This window comes from Lichenostomus cassidix, chromosome 2 (assembly GCF_008360975.1).
Source record: "Lichenostomus cassidix isolate B80296 chromosome 2, HeHo_3.0, whole genome shotgun sequence".
NCBI classification, from domain to species: domain Eukaryota; kingdom Metazoa; phylum Chordata; class Aves; order Passeriformes; family Meliphagidae; genus Lichenostomus; species Lichenostomus cassidix.
This window is the reverse complement of record NC_139482.1, coordinates 25,572,994-25,595,364: the sequence shown is the minus strand read 5'-3', so window position 1 is coordinate 25,595,364 and position 22,371 is coordinate 25,572,994. Positions and strand designations below refer to the sequence as shown.

General features: G+C 36.7%; 1 protein-coding gene across 5 annotated transcripts in view; it reads left to right on the top strand.

Moving 5' to 3' along the window:
* The window catches only part of ICA1 (islet cell autoantigen 1), a 69,260-nt gene that overhangs the window by 13,580 nt on the left and 33,309 nt on the right, over positions 1–22,371 (top strand). For all 5 annotated transcript variants that reach the window (XM_085050801.1, XM_085050805.1, XM_085050804.1 and 2 more), the window contains 4 exons: positions 1,869–2,040; positions 3,948–4,020; positions 5,724–5,847; positions 8,055–8,253. In XM_085050801.1, coding sequence (XP_084906927.1) covers positions 1,869–2,040; positions 3,948–4,020; positions 5,724–5,847; positions 8,055–8,253 — 568 coding nt within the window. The remainder of the gene's footprint in view (positions 1–1,868; positions 2,041–3,947; positions 4,021–5,723; positions 5,848–8,054; positions 8,254–22,371) is intronic.

Genomic DNA, 22,371 nt, shown 5'->3' with positions numbered 1-22,371 from the left:
TTGCACAGCTGTAGCAGAAGTCAGAGCACACAACTAGCCAGGCAGCTAGGGCCTTTATAATACGTTTGAGAAGTTTGATGGGGTTTTTTAATTATTATTAAAGTAATGCTGTTTTTGTTAAACTCTCCTATTCTGTTTTCTCATAATGCAGGAGGATTTTTCTATTTATTAGAGGTTATAAATATCATGTTTTAAAGGTGCAGCATGTATCAGTTCAATATAGTCCTCACCTAACTTGATAGGCTGTCTGTTGTCAGTGTGTGTAATGGTTTGTTTATACAAAATTTGAAATAAAATATGGTGTGTTTTGTACATGTTTTTTATTTTCTGCTGTAGTACCAAAGTAATTTTATTTTAATTTTAATTTAATTCATGCATTAAAATCTTGGGACTAATGTTTGTGTAGAATTAAATGGGTAAATATCTTGGCTTTTCAAATTTGTAAAGAAGCCAAAAAGTGCATAAGTGCTTTTTTAAATTATCTCCCTGCTCGCTTCCAGTTTAGAGTCTTACCGTGTCTTTGGTGATTAAGACACCGTCACCTAACTCATTGATTAAAAGTAACTAAAGCAAGTAATATACCCCTGTGAAAAAAATTTCCTTTTCAGGTTAAACTGTGTCACTAGTAACCATGTAGGGTAGATGTGCTACCCTTTTGGGGAGCATGTGTACCAATGGCTTGTGTTGTCAGAATGGCTGTATTACTTCACAGCAAATATATAGATATATAGAATCAGAGGATTACAGAATGATTGAATGGCCTGGGTTGGAAGGGCCCTTACAGATGATGTAGCTCTATGCCCCCTGCTATGGGCGGGGACAGCTGTCTCAGTACATGACTTGATGTGTGTGCCGTGTCTGAAGACCTCTTAGGGTGTCATCTCTGAGCAGTCTGTGTGTTGTGAACAGAGCTAGGGGTCAGTATCTCTCTAATGAACCACAGTTTGTCACTCCACAGGTGGAAGGTATCTTTTCAAAATAAACTCAATCTATTTAAGCTTCAGCGAGTATTCAGTATAGCGATTCATAGCAACCATGTACCTCTAAAAAGCTGAAAGTGTACTGCAGCTTTTTAAATATGCACACAGGGGGAAAATGCATGCACTTTTGCAAAAAAGAATGGAATAACACTTCCTGAAAGACACCAATGTTTCATTGTAAGACTATATTTTCTATTAAACTGTCTTGATATGGTTTAAATGTTGTGGAATATGGAATTTATGTGTTGCGCTTTTTGTTAAGCCTTGCAACAGAAATGCAGAATTATTTGCCAATGAAAACCAATCCTTGCAAAAAAAGGTTACCTGTTACACACCCACAGCTGTCACATAGTCAATTGTATAGTGAAATGTGAGATACCAATCTTTCACATAGCATGCTCAAAAGAGATAAGTGTTGTTCTTATTCTTTTTTATTCAGTTACAAAAAAGGAGGGCAAGAAGTAGTCTAATCCCATTCATAGAAAGAGCTTTGTGAAATCTCAACAGTGCTAAAATGGCATGAAAATTGCTACCTGCTTAAGCAACTTCTAGTTCACTTGAAACTCTCCTATTAGTTATATAAAATAAGTTATTTCCATGGCCTATAAGTCGTTTCATAATGCATTGGGAAGAATTCTTTGCAGCTATTTATTACGCAGTACTGTATGGTTAAGACATTCAAATTGAAATCAGTGTATTATTTTGCAAAATAGGATGGGAAATGCAATACTAATTTAATTGCTTTGTTATTAATGCATAATGAGGAACTGCATGTTAGAATTTATGTGTTGGCATGCAAATGCAATATTCTTAATGGAAATATATTGTGTTAGACTTACTTTTAAAACATCCAATTGAAGTTTTTTATTTTGTTTGTTAATATTCTAGCAACTATCCAAGAGAATTTTATGATCAATATGCTCAAAGCCAAGAAAAATCTGTGGTCAATAAAATGCAACAGAAATACTGGAAAACAAAACAAACCCTTATAAAAGTTACAGGAAAAAAGGAAGATGAACATGTTGTGGCTTCAGATGCAGATCTGGATGCAAAACTAGAGGTTTGTAGTATTTACATAATGCATGTTCTCTTTCTGTTAATTTTTAAAGTGTTTTCATTTCCACCAAGCCTTTAATATGCGTACACATAGTGTATAATAACACAGATATATTTCAATAATTTTCATGTACTATCTCTTCCAAATTCTGACAGAAGTATCTATGTCTCATAGAGGCCTCATGTCCCTCTAACTTTATTTGGAACTTAACATCTCTCAGATTTATTTTCATGTTTCAGGGACAGATTTTCTCCTTTTGTTAGCAGGGGGCATTAGGAGATCATCCTTGTCATTTGCCTATGTCAGTATAAGGTGGTTTGGTTTTCTTTTAATAGTATTCTGTAAAGTGTACAAATGACATTCTTTATACAGGTATAAAATACCACGTATATCAGAAAAACATGCAATAGGCCAAGGAGCAAGGTGCATAGTGCACTCTGCTCTGGAGGTTTTGAGCAGATTAGTGGGTTCTGACATGGCCAAAGAAGCTTCTAAAAGTCTGCAAAATAAAACCAAGGGAAGGAATCCTGCTGTGTGAAAAATGCAGTCCTTCTGTCAGTATCCTCAGCCCCTCTGAGGGAAAGAAATAGATTAAGGTTTCTACAAATGGAAGACCTGGAATGTCTTTGAGACAAAACAAAAAATTGAGGATGTACTACAGAAGTGTAATAACAGAATGTACTACAGAAGTTAATGTGCTTGTAAGTTTTGGTTGTACTGTTTTCATGTGTGAGGGTAAATGTTTTGTCTTACTGGTTTTCTTGCAGTTTCTTTAAAAAATACTGTCTTAGGATTCACAGTTTATTTAGATTTTAGCTGAAATAAGGGAGGCTGTTTTACAACAAACACAAGAATAGCAGTAACTTATCACGTGGTGGTTCTGCATATGAAGTCTTCACAATGTCTGCTTATAAATCAAGAGTATTGATATCAAACAAGCTAGAAGTATGGAACAATATTTTATAAATACATACCTGAGATTTTACCATGTCTACTGTGTTGCAGACTCATCAGGAGGATGCTTTTGTAGCTCAGGTGGGATTGGAAATTGGTAAACCTGTGTCCACCAGATGAAATAAGCATGTTTTGGACAACTTCTCTTTTGCAAGTCATACTCCCAGTTTAAAAATCAAGACCTGTGTCAGTCAAGCAGGGCTGAAAGAAGGCATTTACTGTGCCATTGATCCATTTTACTTCTAGCTGTGTAATGCCTGGTATGGTGAAGTTTAGTTTTAGGTTGCAGGCTGGAGGTTTTAGATGGACAGACAAAAAGAGTAGTAATTTTTCTGATTCCTAGAAACTATCTCCAAGTGTAGTAATGACTGACTTTTTTTTTGCCTCTACTTCCTTTGGAAGCTGCTTTAGAAATTTGGTTATGCCAATAAAACTTTCAGTTTAAATCAACAACTTTCTATGTTGGCTATGCCTATGCAAGTTTGTTCCACTTGTTCACAGTGTCTATAAAAAATTCAGTATGCATATTGCCACATGTGAGAATGATTGATTGATAGATATTTTGATAACTCACTGCTCTACTGTGAGGATTTTAGAGACAGATTTGTACATCTTTGTTTCTATCCAAAGTATCACCTAAAAAAACCACAAACCAGCACAAGTAGTTTGGTTAACTATCAACTGTTTATTATAGATCTGTTTCCAAAGTTATTTTTATTTTATTTTCCTTTTTTAAAGTTATGATTGGTCTGTCTGTAGTTTCAGTGAATAATTCAATTGCAAGAAGAGCACAGTTGATAAGAAAAATACTTTGAAGCCAGAAATATTGCTCATTGTTCAAGAAGAAAATAATGATCCCTTAAAATTTCTACAAAAGATTCAGTTATTTCTTGTATTTTATTCCTCAGTGTTTCTTGCATGCACTTGACAAATTGTGTTTTTTGTTTCTGTATCAGCTGTTCCATTCTATTCAGAGAACATGTATGGAGTTGCTGAAAGCAATTGAACTGTATCAAAAAAGGATTTGTTGTAAGTATAATCAAACACAGTAGTAACAATTATAAGAAGGTCTGCATTAGGGAATCGTTGAACAAGTGAGAATGTAAAAATGAAAGTGGGGAACTACTAGTTTGATCCTATTCAAAAGTGAAGATAATGTTCCTTGCAGACAGCTGAATGCAGATTTGCTTATTTGTTAGATTTCCCAGTTCTGAAGTTTTATATATTGATGTCATGCAGTGATAGCAGTAATGACTGCAGAAAGCTTTCTTTAATTTTTTTCCCTATTGGCTTGTTTAAATTCAGAAGTATCTTGTCTAGAAATCAAAACTCCTTTCTAAACTGTTTTAGTGTTTTGGGCTTTTTTTAATCAGGATTGACGATGAAGAATTTTTGGCTTACTACTGGTTTTATAATTAAGTAATCTGTGCTATTGCAATGAACTTGATAATGCTGACTTGATCGTAACAAGTGTACAGTAATTAGTGACATTCATTAGTGAGAGATGGGAACCTAATTTTGGAAGTTTGAAACAGCAAGTTGTATTAAACGTCCTCTAAAAGTTCTCTGCAGTCAATATTGTCTGATTTCTGGCCTGAAGAAGAGACTCCAGCTTTGAAGTGATCTTCCAGGTTACTTTCTTGTGTTGAATGTTATCCATATTTTCTTGAGCCTTTCATTTTTCTTTATCCAAAGAAAGTCAGAGATAATGTTCCAGAATATGGAGGTAAAACTGAGATACAGAATAGTAGTGTTTAGAGTTCAAGAAGTAGCAGGTGAAATCTCTGATGCAAAGATGTACGTCAGATGCAGATGTGCATCTTCTACCAAAGTGTTCTGAGTCTGCATTGGAGTCGACTGTCAACATTTTGAAAAATGGCAAGAGGCCTTCAGGAGATCTTCTTTCATTGTTTTGGGCCATTCTCCTTCTTGATAGTGGGTTGAAATTGGTACTATAGGAGATAGCCACTTTAGAGGACAAGGAGACGACAATGAAATCTTTTTGTAAGGTCCTTGGAGATCCACGGTCCCAGTTTAGAAGTGGTCAAAAATTCAGTGTAAAACCACTTCATCTTCTTGTTTCAAAAATGATCAGTTACTTTGAGGTAGATGTATTTCAGATAATTGAAATATAGTGTTTGAGTTTTATAGAATGTTAAAGTTGTCAAGTAATCTTGCCAAGTAATTTGAAAGTAAATTTTCTTAAAAATGAAGTACTGGGTTGTTCATGTGAAATTTTATGTAGTCAAGCATGAAAAATGATGAGCAGAAGAAAAGCGAGTGAATGAGTTTTGGTTACTACAACTTGGAATTAGCTTCAATAAAAGAATGCTGCCAAGGATCAGTTGAGGCAATCTAAGTGGTAAAAAATAATTAAAAACCAAGTTCCAAACCAGACAGAACCCAAAAAATCCATCACTGAAAGATACTGCAATCAAGATGGACCTTTTTGTAATACAAACAACCTAATTTTTTCTTTTTCCAAGAGAGAAATAGCACGGTTTTCCTGTTGTCTTTTGGTGCTGATGGATTTCTTTGATTCTTGTTGAGTATATCAGCGTCTCAGCTGAGTAAGATATTCTGTTTACTAAGTCCAGGAATTCTGTGAAATTATTTATTTTTGTTGTGTTGCTTGGACTAGAGTGACTTAAACTACTTGATGTTAGGCCAGTTTTAAAGCTGTTAGGGAACAATTAAATAACATATTTGACAACTCATTTATTTTTTGTTAGTTCTGTCTCAGGAAGAAAATGAATTGGGAAAATTTCTTCGATCACAGGGTTCTCAGGATAAAACAAGAGCAGGAAAAATGATGCAAGCCACAGGAAAGGCCCTCTGCTTTTCTTCTCAGCAAAGGTATATGGGTCAACATTGCTGTCTGATTTGCTAAGTGCTTGTGATAATGGTAGTTGATTCACCATTGGCATAATTCATTTGGCCATTTGAAATGTTTAAGGAACCAATTGATAGGAAAACGCTTGACAAAATCTGCTGTAGTATTATCAATGTTAGTGGCTTCTTGAATTTTGCCTGATGCTACTTTTTGTGGTATGGAGCTGCTACATCTATATCTACAGATCCTCTGCCTGTGTCTTGTCAGCTCAGTAGTTCCAAAGCTGTACTAGAGCATCTCGGTGGCCTTTCCAGCTGGAGGGTTCTAAAGGAGCTGATGTCAGGTCCCTCTCCTGCTTGGTTGCACTTCTCACTCTGCAGAGAAATGCTACAGCAGTCTCACTGTGGAGGTGTCTGGGTCCTGCGAGGGAGGGAAAGTACTAACGGAATACTTTTTTCTGGGCTGTGGAGTCTCATACCTCGACTAGACAGAGGAGAAAGGAGCAGTCTGAATGCCATCTTCTGCTTGAGCTTTACACTAAAGATCCTAGAGAGAAGATCCTAGGTCCCTACAGAGCTCATGTAGGTTGTGTAGGAACAAATCAGTTAAAGATAAGGCATCCAGAGGAACACGCAAGCACACAAACACTATTAACCATAGCCTTTGATGTCTCACTGGCCCAGTGTTTGCTCTAGGAGTTTAAAAGTAATAGTACCTGATGGCATTACAAGTATTGTGATGATCTTTTTAACAGCATTAGGACTATGAAAGTACGAAATTTGCCATCAATCACAAAGGAGAATTCTATTCCATTATGTTCTACAGGATTTTGGGGGGATTTTTAACTACTGTGATACTTTCTGGCTTTAAGCTTAACAGAGCAGCAGTTTGGCTGAAAATAAAACGTGGCATTTAGAGCACTGAGTATTTAATATGTTTACATGGGCTATAATTTGGTCATTAGCACCTCCAGTAACAGCCATTACTGCAATCTTTGGGACACATATAAGGCACCTTTGAGGAAAAGCACTGATGACTTGCTTCTTTATGAAGCTTAACTGTGTATAGGGATCTCAGTGCATATCTACATAAATTAAATTTTGCTTTGGATATCTGGGTAAGAATTTGTGGAATGAGAAAAAATGTAGTGGGAAAAATAAGTCACAAATTCACATATTATTATAGCTCTTGCTTGATGCATTTTTAAGGCATCTTTTAAAATAAATTCACATAAAAATGAAACCTTTTGTCTTTCTTCTCTTGAGCTATCCTCAAATTCTTGTTGAAGTTGGGACTGCTTTTATTTATGTTTCATGCTCACAGCTAGCTCAGTAGCTGGAGATCAAGAAGACATTTCTTGGGTTACTGGACCCGAAATTAGAAATTCTCTTATGCCAGGGGACTTCCTAGCACATTAAACTAACTCTGTCCTGGTGTGGAACTGATTGAACCCATTCCAGTGAAGTACTGCTGGAAACCAAGAGGAAAGCAGAAACAGTGTGAGGAAGCAAAGTGAAGGGAGTAATCCTGTCTAGTTTTGAGATCCCATTAGGAGCTGAAGTGATAGCATAGGGAGGACAACAGTGTCCCCTACTGCCTTTCCTAAGTGTGGTTGCCAGAAGAAACATTTAGGAAAACGTCTAAATCCTTCCAAAAGGTAAACGTCCTTCAATTGTTCCAATTCCTAAAAAAAAAAAAAAACCACAAGGGAAAAAACTCAGATAATTATCTACCCAGCAGAGGACTTACTTGTTTACATTTACTTTTGAAGACTAAAAGGCTAATGGAAGTGCTTTTTGTGAGGTTTAGCATGACAATCCTGATACATCTGTGGTATTTTTCCGGTAATAAATAACCTTGGGTTTATTTTTTTATTGTTGAACAAAACTCGTGAAGAAGAATGGTAAAAACATGCAAGTGGCTCGTCAAACTAAAGTACATATACACAGTAGAAGAGGTTTCTTTTCCAGTCACATGTGTAATTGAAAAGTTGCTATTTGAACAGGAAGGTTGCAAACACAATACTCATGCAAAATTACTCTCTTTCATGTGTACCTCTAACCATGTTGTAGAATCATCTGAACATACACTAGTACTTAATTGAATGAACTATGTTGGCTGTGTGTGGGTTTTGGAGTGCTAGCAAACTGTCAGGAGTTCTATTAATCCTTCGTGGAACTTGTTTAACATGTTCCTCTCCTTCCTCTCTTTCCTTCATGCCTTCCCCCAGATTAGCACTCCGTACTCCTCTGAGTAGATTATATCAAGAAGTGGAGACTTTCAGATACAGAGCCATCTCAGACACATGGCTGACAGTGAACAGAATGGAACAGTATCGGACTGAATACAGAGGAGCTCTACTCTGGATGAAAGATGTGTCTCAGGAGTTGGATCCAGATCTTTATAAGCAGATGGAAAAGTTCAGGAAGGTATGAAGTTTCCTCTAGTTTCCTAGAAGGGATTGCCTAATGAATGACAATAAAGCATGGTTTTGATTCTTCCGAGGAGGACATAATGGAGAAGCAGTAAGGATGCCATTTATCCTGACTAATCTTTTCTGTGTGGGCTGTAAGGAAAGGCATTTTTTAGTAGTATGTTCAACTTCAGCATACGTCTTTATAATTTTAATAATACCTATTTTTGAAGAAGGTAATCTAATTTTAAATACTTAGCTGTGACGCCTGAATGACTAATGGAAGAAGAGATGTCTGCTGTCAGAGGGGGAGGGGAAATTATTTTTTCAACTAAAAAAAGAATAACAAAAATGTTCTACTATCTACTGGTAAATTTTGAGGGCAGTTAAAGACCAACATTTTCCAAATTCGCTATTGTTGGATTTTTGGGAGGAGTTGCAAATCTGGAATTTATTTTTAAGTTCCTTATGCAGTTCAGCATGATTTTTGGGCTACTGCTAAACACTAAAACTGCTAAGGAGGCACTCTCCATAAATAGTCTTCATTCAGTGTCACTCAAGTTTGCTAAACTACTCCCCTCCCAAAAGACTTGCAAAATCACAAGTCCTTGGTGGTAGTCTGCAGTTTTGCTAGCAGGGGAGAGTACAGAATTTATTTGGCAAAACCTCTTGCAGACAGTTCAGGAATGCTCATGAGACCTTCACGTTTTCTAGTGAGGCCCTGGAGCTGAATTTGTTAAAAGTCTATAATGTTCACAGTTGGCTGTTCATACATGCTGGCTATCAGGAAGACTACAGATCATAGGTATAACTTAGTGGCTCATGCTTTGAACAGTAAAAAAATTTACAGAATTTGTGTTATGATTGAAAGCAGAGGTCAAATAACAGAAATTGTATTAAGGGGTACATGTATATATGCATATGGCTTAGAGATGGGTATTGTATAAAAGACAAAACCCTGCTAATTGATGGCTTAAGCAGTCTGTAACTGAAAGTGTTTGAAGATGAAATATATATAATTGGAGATTTTAAAAGCTTGAATAAACCATCCTAGCAGGAAAGGACTGGCATGCATCTAACTATGCCATTTTTTGTAAACCGAAGTGGTGACAATAGCAATTAAGAAAGGGATGAAACAAATAGTAGCCCGGTTAGTCATCTAATTTTTATTTAATGCTTCAGTAAAGGGTATTCCTGTAAGTCTTGTGGTACCAGACATATATTTTATTATGCCCTGTGGGAAATGTTTGTAATGGCAAGTTCTTGCAGGTAAAATAATTGTTATGGTCTTGGCCTCAGCTGATTGCTTATGTGTAATGTTTGATTTATTAGGAAAACACTTAAAAATGGAATGCTAGAATGAATAAAGCAATACAGGTAATGGTCATAGAAAACTGATTTATGGCTTTCTTGCTAAACAAATGCAATGGAAAGCATAAATTATATAAATGGCAAAGTAATTAAAATAACATATGTTTTGTGCAGTGAGCTGCTGTAGTTAAAAACTTATATGTGAAATTTCAGTCATTTTGGGTTGTTCTGCTTCAAGGTCAGCAAAAAAAAAAAAAGATTTTTTTTTAAGTTCTCACAAAATTTAGTAGCAAAAATGTGGAAATACTAAGTATTTTAAATATTTCTAGGTCTGAAATAAGTTACATTTTGACATAAAAAAATAAAAGTAGATTCTAAAATTCTGTCGCATGACCTCAAATAGTTAAAAAAAACAAACTTGAAAGTCTTTTGAACATTTCTCCAACTGGCTGTCAACTGAAAATCTTTCAGTTCACATTGTAATGCAGAGAACAAAAGGTCTACATTTTGTAGCCAACAAAGTAGAAATGCCCCTGGTATCCCATCTGTGCAACAGGCATATCAAACTAGTCTTTGATGATTTAATACTTGCAGAAAGTAAACTTTTTCTTTTTTAATCTGGCAAAAAAAAATACTGACATAAAATCCTCAAGTGTAATGGTCCTAGGTAACTGTTGCTGAGAAAGATGTACATTTGTTATTTAGTGCTTTTCAAAAATTAATGATGGGTACTGTAGTCCTAAATAATTAAAGTAGAAGAGTTTTTGTCTTTTTTTTTTTTTCTGTTTTTGCCTGCAGATCTTAATTGTGCCATAGTGTGGCAGTGTAATGCTGAGGTTTTAGGGCTTGTTTTGGATCTCTAAGAACAGTTTAAGAAATTATGCTAGTTTTGTGTTGAGAAAGGTGTTATAATTACGCATTGCCAGAGAGAAGTGTTTTGAGCTGGAGCTGCATATTGAGTGATACACCACCAAGTAGTTATTGAAGCTGATCCTGTCGGGGCACTTGAAAGAATGTTTTTGTCAGACTTCTGATTGTAAAAACCCGGAGTATTACTTTACAAAACTTTTATTTTTTATTTCAAGTAAACAGTACTGGTTTAATGATCTTTAATGCACCTAGTGCATCAGCAGTATTTATATCACTTAGTTAAAGGACTGTTTTTCAAGTATGTAGCCTTTTATGATGTGATCCTTAATGTATCATTATGTATACAGATACGGTACTTGTTTTTGGAGACCAAAGCTAAATCAATCCAGATGGGTTTTTCATACCTTCCCTCAGAATAACTCAGACTAAAAGATCAATCGCTGAGTCAGTATTTTCAGAGCTGATAAAATCTGAGTTAAAACACTGACATTTTTGTAGCTCTCTTTCAAAACAATGAGGTACTTGAAAGAATTTTCTAATGCTGTTCTTAAGGCGTCAGTCTAAGTATGCAAGACCCAGCAACACTACCCCTTTCAAAGTGTCTCAGACCACTGCAGAGCAGCCTTTTTACGCTGTTATTTGAAGATATCTATGTAATTGTAGCTACTTGAGTCAAACTAAGGAAATAGGTATTTACCTTGCCCTGCAGAGTTCTATAAATGCTATGAAACTTCCTTTTTTTTTGCTATTAGCGGTTTTTATGAATGGTCCAGTGCTGTTCGGCTTACAGAGGCCTTCCATCCCAAGTTCAAAGTTTGAAGTCTTCAGTGAGAGCATCTAAACAATGCTGTGGAAATGCTGTGATATTTAGAAGAATTTTAACGAGCTAATACCCTGTCACCACTTTCCACACTGACCAGGTTTTTAAGGTTCTTAAATCTGGTCTCTTTTATCTGTCTGGAGGCTGTGCGCTGTAACATTGGATGGGCTGTGATGTAAAAATACAGACCAAATCGCCCAAGTGCTGGTGTCCCTCTTCCAGCTCTGAAGAAGTTAAGCTTTTCCATGGATTTTCTGAGAAGGAATGCGACAGTGTGTAGTGATAGGCTATAATACCAGGCAGCAGCCTTTGTGTGCAACCTACAAGAGCACAGGAGGGACTGCTGTTCACTTTTATTTAGCTGTGCAATCTCAGATACATATCCAAATTCAATAAAGACTTTTTCATCAAACCTATACCTTTCAGTGCCATCCCTAACAAGTAAAATGTGAGAGCTGAAAAAAATAGTCATGCTGACCTTTAGGCTAGCTATAAGAAAATTATATCTGTGGCACGATGGGTTGTTTTATCATGCTACATTGATAAAGCAAATTAATCCTTTCTGTATTTGTTTTTTGCCTCCATCATTCTCATACTCCTCTGCTTCCCCTTCATTGTGAGGCTTGAACCAAAGCTGGAGTATCTTTGTAAATATCCGGTGGCTATGCTGGGCTGCCTGAGACAGGCTGTTGCTTTGCATGCAGCTGCTGAGAAACTTGCAAGAGTTTCTTCTTTGCAAGAAACTTGCAGCTGAATTGTTTGGATACAGTATATCTTCAGTTCTTTCTAGTCATAGCCCTTTATATACTTGAAACCAAATGAATGCCCTTAAATGGCATTTTAAAGATAAATCTGGCAAGAGAAAAAGGCAGTGAGAAAAGGGGGAGTTCAAGACAAAGAACTCATAATAACATAACAATAACTTAAACTGTTGTTATAAAAGTACCAATCTTGGGAGTGGCTGATCTGTGCAAGCTTTCCTTGAATGTCTTTTGAGAAATGACAGTTAAAGCTTGTGTGGACAGCTGTGAAATAATAAAGATATAAATAAATCTATTGATTAAAAGGTCTGAAGGAAAACACTGAAGTACATGTATTCATTGTAAAGGTTGCAGCAAGTGTGGGTAAGATATATCTGCTGCAGCCTATCTGCTGCAGGAAGGCTTGGGACCTACATCTCTGTTCCCCTGCTGTCCCCTTGCCTGTTAGCACTGCCTGGCGTGAGGGTGTTTCTCAACTCTTGGAGAGTTGAGAAAATGCAAAAAGCCTGGGAAAGGGGAAAAAACAAATATGATACTGGTCTTTGAAATAAGAACAGACTTGGAAATAAGAATAGTTCTTGGAAATTCTTGGAAACTAAATTTCAGTTGCTGGTAAAAATTAAGTCCAAAGGAAATCTGTAGGCATTTAGAAGCTAGCAAACTGAAGAGCAAGTGAAAATACAGGTTTATAAATAACATTACGTGCTGGGGTTTTTTATATTTTTGCATTTCTAATGAAATTGTTCATTTAATTGAAAGCGAGTTGCAAATCTGGGTTGTTGCTGTTTCTTATGAGTGTTTACAGGAAAAGTGAATTTAACTTTACTAGAAAAATAAGAGCTCTCAGGAGATGAGAGTGAGAATATTGGCCAAGGAAGACTAAACAAAGTTTCAAAGTATTATAGAATTTAAAGATGGAAAATACCTTAAAGGTCAACGAAACTCTTTTCCTGCTGGGACAAAATCGTGCATCTGTAATATATTTTCCAACTGTTTTTCTACCTCTAATAAAACTAATTCATTTGAGGGTGACCCTCTTAGAAGTTTTGTGGTGGTGTTTCTTGGTCATGTTCTAGCTCAATTATTAAAACTCAACCAAAAGAAAATGGGCTAATGCTGTTTACGTCTGCAGATGATATTGAGCTGGAAATTCTTTTGGCTTTCCAAGCAGCAAAGTACACCAGCATCTTAAAGAAAAATATCTTTGGCCATGGCAGTCACAGTGATGTAAATAATGGACTCTAAGTTATAATAGTGCAAAAATAGCAGTGTAATTGATGGCTGTTTAGAGTCAGCTAGGGTAGTCACTGCTGACCAACTTTGGGTTTTAAAAATTAACAAAAATAAATAAAAACCCAATAGTTGTAGACAGGAGTCATCTCATTTTAGGTGATACTTGCCCATTAAATTTCAGCTTCATTTGAAGAACTTCAAGCATGGTTATCATGAGGTGAAGATCATTTAGGTCCCTGCGTGTGAGAGAGCACATGTTGATGTTTCTGTTCAGGAGGTGTCAGAAAGATTTGAGTTGCTTTAGTAGACCATACGCTGGATATGAGATGTGTGGCACTGAAATATGAAAAAAGAATGGTGATTTTCATAATAGCTGTCAGAAATCTGAGAAAGTAAAATCTATCACATTGAGAGATACAATTTTTATCACTCTTGGTTCAAAATCGTCCCTTAAAAAAAGCCCCCACCTGTTCTCTTCGCTGATTTGGATTGCTGCTGCTGCTTGCTAGAAGAATCGGTGAGCTTCCAGGTGATCCAGTAATACTCTCTGCAAGGTGGCTGCATCCTCTAAAATTAGTAAGATGGTGTCAGACTGCCCTCTGTGATCCACATCTTAGTGTAGCAATGTGATAGCAGAGATAGAGATAACAGCCTGCTCTTACGATATGATGATAAGCAACACCTACACATATCACTTCTTGTAACATGCCTGTGCCATCAAGGGTAGGTTTGGTTTCATTCTGGTAGGGAATAGCAGTTGGAATATGGGTTTGAAGTCAGTTTTTTTTTTTTAATATGAAAGTATATGGTGTTGGAAATGCTAAATTTAGTGATTTACCTAGAAATTAGGGTAGCAAAAACCCGAGCATATAAAAAGTGCCCTTCAATCAAAATTGTAGTTGTTGCTTTGTCGTTACTGCCTCTCCTTGTGAAAGCAGATGGAGTTCCAGTGCTGAGCATGTTTTCTTTGAGGAATTTCTGCTGTAATGTTCTTTCCAGGTTGTCCAATATCATATTTAGTAACATTAAATGGAGAAACCCAAACACTGCAAGATACTTCACATGCAGAATGCTCAAGCATTATAAGGCAGTTAGGAAAGATGTACTTCTTTTGAAAACGTGACCTTTAGCAGAAATGTTCTTCACAGTAAATGCATTTTATAGTCTTATAACTTTAAATTACCCTTTCAAGTACCATTTGTAAGACTCAGAGTACATAATGATATAAAATCAATTATTTTCTGAAGCTGTTTCATGTATATTAAATATCACTAATGATTGTTACTGGGTTAAAAGCAAGGTAACAATGTGTGATGGAGATGCTCTTTTAAAAGCATAAGAGTATGCCACTTAAAAATAGAAACAGACTTCTTGGAACAGATTACATCATCTTTAGAGGTATTGCTTGTGGAATATGGTTGCTTCCAGAGATTAATGTTTGTCCTTGAGAAATGGTTCATCATCTGTTCGGTTATTTTTAAGAAAGAATTTGAAGTGAGACTCAGAAAAATGACTGTAAGTAAAATAAAATTAGGTGCTAGACAACAGATACAATATAGTTTTTTAACAACTTTGTTTCTTGTAACCTTGCTGAAATCTAAAAAGGTAGGTTTGGGTTATTTGTGCATTTTTAGACTTGTATTTATTTTGAGAAAAGGTAGGCAGACATATCAGACACATCCTAAAAATTTCTGTTCACTTAAATGGCAGAATATAAAATGTTTCCACAGAGTACAACATATATTCTAAAAAAAATCAGTGATTTAAATCAGTAGTCTTAACTTTCATATAATAATTTGGTTTGGTCCAAGTATTAAAAAGGCTCTTTCAAACATGTGATAAAAATTAAGCTTCAAGAATTTTCTCATGTCTAATAATTATAGAAATGTGTAAATATTAAATTTAATATTAGATTAAAAAAAATAGGAACAACTGAACACTATTTTCTGAAATATTACTCTGAAAATGGGAAAGAAAAGATGATTGCTTAGACAATTTCCATTGCTCACATGGAAACTAAAACCCTGCAAGCTGGTCTATGTGGGCAAAGCCTGTTACCCATGTGGATCGTTTTGTGAATTCAGAACTTAAATGAAGTGTAAAAAATATGACCAGAGTAGGTTGTGAAAAGAGAAATGAGATTTGGAAAATTCCCTCAGCCTTAATAGTCTGAAAAGGCTAGGAGGATAGCTAAAGAAATATTTTTTAAAAATAAATGAAATACAGATGTGACTGAACTGAGAGAATTCTGCAGAAGTGAAGAATAAACAGGAAGGGGAATACAGCTGTTGGGGAAAACATTGTTTACACAAGAGAACCAAGTTTCTCTGTAGTCTCCACTGCCCAAGAATTCTTCTTATACTTTCCTAAAGTGCTTGGGCACATGCATAATGTAGTCCATCTGCTTTTACTTCATAAGGCCTTTGCAGTTTACTTGTATGTTGCATAGCCTCTGAATGATTAAATAGATGCTGTGGTTGATTTTTCTCCTTCATATAATGAAACTAAAATAGATAGGATTTAAAAATAAAAAAACCAGCAAACAAAAAAGATACTCTTCCAACCAAAAGAATGGCAAATATACCACCATCTCTGATTCAGGGTTCTGCCTGAGCCCTGCTTAGATTTTAAATGTTGTTTCATCTGTAATGCACACTGAAGTCTGAAGAGCACCACAAAAAGATTTGGGTGTTTTTATAAATTTGGATTCTTTCAGAGTTTCTGTCTTGACAAAATATAATTAAATTGTTTTGAGGGAAACAAGACATGCTTATTGATGTATTCAATGCCAACCAGGAACAGAAATAACAGTGCATAGGATAATGTACAACAGACTTTGTGTTACAAATGAATCATGATTTTTAGTGGGTGCCATTTTGTATTCCGTGCTGAAAGGTTAAATGGAAAATGAAACACAAAACCTCAGCTTAACAGGACTTCTCCTACATTAGCACCGTAAACAGAGTGGCTTTGCACTCTCAACAGTGAGAGCATCTGGGGATTGAATATTAAAGGAACTTGGTAATCATGTTGATTTTCTTAAAGGTATCTTTCTTAGCGTGCTGGTTTTGCTAGGATTTGCAACATGTGTCAGTGCCATTCCCTGGCAGTTTGTACATCTGTTCTTCCCACTGCCCTTTGCAATGGCTGAGGGGATCATGCCGGCAGGCTCACTGGTTTACGGTGCTTTCAATGGGGATATTGTTACTGCACCTAAATTTGAGCTGTTCAAGTCCCTTTACCTAATTCCAGCTTATTCAATCCTCACATCTGCCTGCTCAGAAGGGACCAAGGTTCAAGTAACAATCTTGCTCAGGCCTTGAAGAATTTAATTTGAACGCAAAGAAGTTAAAAATATTAATTATATTTTTTTCACTATGAGGACACTGCACCTAAAGGAGTCAAGAAGACCTCCAAATTATCTGCATTATGTGAGATAAACTGAACTGTATAATTACTAGATGAGTGCAGTCATGGGCATAGTAGACATGTTAGTTTTATGTATATTATGATTTTCTGTACATCACCTCTTTGGTCTTTCAGTGTTCAAAAGCAGTAATTACCTGTCTCCATTTCCTGCAGGGGCTGACTGTTCAATTGCTTTCCACTTGCCAGCATTCCCCCCTGTACCATGTGTGGCAACCATCCTTTGCTCTCAGGTTGTCTAATAGGATTAACACAATTGAGTTATGATAAGCTCAGCAATTCTCAGGTCTTTTAACACTAAGTCCAGGTTACGCCTGCTTTAGAGCTGTATGTGATCTTTCAAACCTGAAAAATTATATTATTTCTTTGGTTTTGCTGTTTATCTTGGTTGGCCTGCTTCTTGCTACAAATCTTTGTAATTATTTTTAGCAACTCATAGACTTTGATCATACTAATAAAATGTGACTCTTTGTCTTTAGACTACATATAGTATTGAATTTTGAATTTTGTTGAATTTTTATCAACTCCCTTATAGCTGTTTCAGGAGCAGAAAGTTCAAGAGTTCTAAATTATCAGGACCAAGTTCTTCCCCAAAGAGGATGTGTGTCCATGCATGAAAACACACACCTGTTTGCAGTTTGGAAGGGTACATCCAAGCACGCTGTAGTGGTAATGATCTCATGTCTGCAGACTGATAGATGCATGCTCCTTGGAACTGGAACTACATTTGGGGCTCATAATGTAGAAGTCTGTCCCCAAGCTCTGAAATAATGCTGTTTAGATGAATGTCATTCTGTACTCAGTTTAAGAGTCTGCTGGCCACATGAATATTTTCTTTGTATGTCCTTGCTTCAAGATCCCTGTTAGTGTCAACAAGTGTTTTTTGGTCTTTTTTTTCCTTTTAGCCTAGCCTAGCCTAGCCTTTATTCTGTGTTGGACTAATACTGAAACTTGTTACCAGCAGAAAGTTGAGGCATGTATTTAAAAGGCTTCTTAAAGTAGGGAAAAGCAGATGTTTTAAGAAGACTAAAAGCTATATATTTATTGCCTTCCTTTCATTCTAATTTTAATTTCATGTTTGTTCCCTTTTTAAAATAATTTGCATTTTGATCCAAGCTGTAAAAATGAATACAATGGCTGTGAGGAACCCATCCATATTAATAGCTTGAGGAGCATGATGTGTTCTCTGCTCGCTGATAATTGGAGAGTAGCCAGAAGGTGTAAACTCTGAGAGGAGGAGCTGTTTCCATACAGTTTATTCCTGTATGACCCTACGTGAACGAGTTGGGAGGAGAGGCTGTGTGCATTCCAGCTCTCAGCTGTCCCATGTCTCACTGCATTAAAACTCCATGTTTGATAGAGTTTGAAGTTAAACATATTGACAATAAGTAGTTTGTCTTTATGCTGGAAAAAACTGGAGAAGAGGCCTCAAGCAGCCAGCAGTAGTGTCAGCTAGGATGTTGTTGCTGAATGTATCCCTTTGGTTCCCCCTGAACCTTTTTCTTTGGTACAAGTGCTATGGCTTTTTGGATCAAAGCTGCTGAGGCCAGGTACTGCACTGCACAAAGTGTGGACACATGCAGGCAGGAGATAGAGAAGTTGTTTGGCAACATGTAAGGAGTATGGGGCAATGTACTTGAAGAGTGGGGGAAGATTCTTGGAAAGGAAAAGCCAGGAGTAGGTAGGGGCCTGTTTTTGGGGAAGATGTATGGCTACACAGAGATGCTGCTTTTCTGAAAGGTGAGGCCTAGATGAAACTGAACTGGTGCAGAACTCTGTAAACACTCACTGTGTTTTCATCACAGCCTCTATCTATTTAGCTTAAAAATGTATTTTCCCGAACTTAAAATCAAGGAAACAACTCTTAATTTGAAATGTCTTGTGTAAACATGCTGAGCATCTCTTTAATTCAAAATTGTTGTTAAAAAAATTTAGTTAACCTGCAGAAAAGAATCAGACCTTCTGCATTTCTTGGGCTGTGAGCTCAAAAGCTCTTGAATATGTTAAAGTGGGGCCACTCAGTAATGGCTTTTTGCTTTGCCTGATTTTTTTATGTTGTGATGTGATCATAACTTCAATAATGACTTTTGAGTGCGGTTCTGAAAAATTGAAGACTCTTGTTGCTTTCATTTTCTTAAATTAAATAGACTTTCCTCCATTTTACAGTAAATAGTGGTTGGAATTACAGAAGCAGTCCACATCATATATTTGAGAGACAGTTGCATGCTGTATTTGAAAGAAGAAAATTTTTATGCTGATCAGTTGTATTTTCTGTGGATACTTCTGTCTATATTTTGTTGTAATTGTTTTATTTTAAGCAATTGGATTAATATTCTGGGTCTGCACTGTGTGCTCTGTTTGTGAAAGCTGTTGTGAGGCTTTAAGCTAAAGACTTTGTTGTCTGGTTTTTGGCTGGATGAACTTGCTGGGTTGTGGATGTAATTTTGATCAGGGCTGTGTCCAGCTGCTGGGTAAGTGGAAAGGATTCTGCAGAGGCGTTGCTCTCCCCAGGTGACACACGGTCTGCCTCCACTTGGGCATGCTAGAGGGGCGAAAATCAGGAAGGAGGAGGAAAATACCGCCTTAATACCTTCCTGGTAGTTCCATAGAAAAAAAACTTCAGAGGTTTTCTGTTGCTATTGGGCTGTACCTTTCAACCTGTGGTGTTTGGTGTTTTTCAACCTTTTGCTGTGAGGGGACTAAATTATATTTTAATAATGGAGAAGGAAGTATATTTCTATTGCTGCAGGGCAGCTGTTCAGAATGTTGCTATTTAGTACAGAGCACTATATTACTTGCTTCAAATAGTTTTCATGTCTCAGAGAAATTTAATTTGGATGTAACAAAACTTTGCTGCTGCAAAGAGGTGTTTCGATCTGTGTCAGTGCACTGCTATAATATTGGCAATAGGGAAGAAAATATGTCAAATTTGCATCAAAAAAGGTTAAAACAAGCAAGAAAAAGCCACATTCTCTTGAGACATATAAAATTAGAACATCTTGTTGATTGAATAGCAGGACAGATTTTTTTCATACGAATTTAGAGTACGTGTAGTTGATGGGCCTGTTATCTTGAAATACCTAACCCAGTAGCAGGGCTGTTTCAACAATATTTATTTTTAACAAACGACCCTCTAAAAAATAGAGGGAAAAAATTAGTTAGATATACATCTTCCCAGAGGTGTCATGTAAACAATAGCACTGTTTAGTATTCCAGCCCCCACCTAAATACCATGAGTAAACTTTTCACTTGGCAGACAGCCCTCTGGGACTCAAATGAAGAGAGGAGATTTGTGGTGGATGCTGAAAGATAAGCCTGGCCTGTCCAGATAGATTCTGTAGGTTTTGGCAATCAATTTCCAAAATTCAAAGCTCAAGTCTTGAATTATGTAGACTTTTGTACAACTTTCATCGTTGGTGTCCAATGGTAGCAACCAGGAGCTGCATAGAGCAAACGCACAGTAGTGTTTTCCTTTAATACTGTGACCAGTGGAGACATCATGAGACATAGGGTTTATTTTCCTGTAAAATTGTCCAGTTGCCTTTTGAACCAGTATAAATTCTGGCCATCCCCAATGCATGGCTGGGATCAAAGACCTGCCCTGGAGACACAGATGTTGTGTAAAGATCCCTACCCTTGTGTTGAGTTCAAATGGCTGGTTCCTGTGTTGGCTGAAGTCTCATCTTTTACAAGTTTTGTATGTATGGTATGATGACCTTCCATCATACTCCTTCTTACTAATTTTTTTTCTGACCTGGAAAACCATAATCTATCATTCTTCTTACAGAAATTAATTTACGTGTTTGGTCAGATATTTTGTTCTTGCCTGCCTTTTTTTCCTCCATTGCTGAGCCTGAGCTGATCTGTGTTTGCAGATCCAACTTGGCTTTGGGTGGAAGAAAAACATAGAGTGAAAAAGAAAGTCATGTCCCTGTATAATATTTATGGAATCACATGCATAAAAGTGTGAGGAGGTTCTTATTTTTCCCATCTTTAAAGAGACAAAAGAGAGTTGGAAAAGGTACACTATAAAACAGCAGGAATAAACACAAGGCTGGGAAAGAAGTGAGGCTGTAGGGGAAAAAAAGAGGGAAAGGAGTAAGGTAAATGTGTGTTTGCATAAAAGAGAGAGGGAGACCTATTCTGTGGTAGTCACTGAATATATCAGAAGATGGTACAACCAACTTCTGTTTTTTGGAGGGGGAAAAGATGAAGAATATCCCAGCCAGCCATAACCTTATATCCTCACAGGGTTCAGAGGATTACTCACATCTGCTGACTGTCAGTGGTTGTGAAGTAAGCAGTTCTGACCATGGCTTACTCATTACTGCCAGGCTGGAGCTGTGTGGTGTGTGAGCCAACAGGCTCAAGGCAGTAAAATTTTTACAGGCCAAATACTGAAAAACTGAAGAGGGAAATGTGGCATAAATGTGACACAAAGACCAAATTCCATATACTACTGAGAAAAAGAAAAAATCCACAGAGAAGTCCTCGTGCATGTTCATGGCCTGGCTCTTTGGAAGATATTTATGTATCTTTTAGAAAAGAATCCTGTGTTGGGATTTAAAAATTATAGTAGTTAATTCAGTATACCTAACAATGCATTTTCTTACCTTAGGTTTTTCTATTGCTGGTAAAGTAAAAAAATGCAGCAAAGCTCATTAAGCACATTGCTCTTTAACATGGCATTCTCCTTGACTCAGGACCATAGACACAGATTTGAAACAGGAAGAAAAAAACATGCCTCTGACCCAGAGTAATGAGAAGATAATAACAGAGCTAGAAATTAGGGCAAAGTTACATAGGCCGAAGAAAATAAAAGCAAGAGGCTCTGTGGTCGAAGAAGAGAATGGTAGTTGTAGTTCAGCTGTGGTATATTTGTATCCTGAGCACAATGGCCTCATCTTCAGTGACTGGAGATACAAACAAAAAAACAGAGTATGTTTGAAGTTCTAGATTAAAGAGTTCTTTTGTGTATTTAATCACAATTTCATCTCTTTTGTGTATTAAATTATTTTCCCCCAGCAGCAAACTGCTAATTGCAGCTCTACCACTACAGTTTTTGCAAGAGTTTTTGTGAAGATCTTCTGTAAAGATGTAGCTTAGCTGTAAACCAGGGGTGTCTCGGTGCAGTTTGAGCAAGTACAGAAGTCCATGAGTCTGCATTGAAGACCTGGGGAGGAGAGTATAAAAAAAGTGTAAGATGTAATACAGGAGCTAGGGGAAGCTACTTAAGCTGAGTTGTTTCTAAGTCAATCTGTCTCATTTAACAAAGAGAAGATGAAAAGTTGGTTAAACTTTGTTTAAAGGTTGGTACATACATAAGCTGCTGAGACTCCTCAGTCTACTCATCAGCAATTTATCAAGAATCATGGCTTGGGAGCTTATGCTGGATGAATTAAAATGGTAAATAAGGCATGCATTCAAGTACTCACGATCATTATTATTATTAGCAATATAGGACATCTTTTTCTGGATGTCATTTAGGTTAGGATTTATCAAACATAGCTTCAGATGTGCTGTGTAGATGTGTACATCTAAGTTGATCAACAAGAGTTCCCTTTATAGTCCAGTGGAGAGAAACAGGATAATATGAAGTGAACTCCAGTGTCAGTTGTTTGTGTCTGCTAGATCTCCATCCACTAACACGGGCCACAAGGTAACAAGTGAATGTCAAGGCCTGAGCTGGGCACACCTAGCATACCTTTGTGGA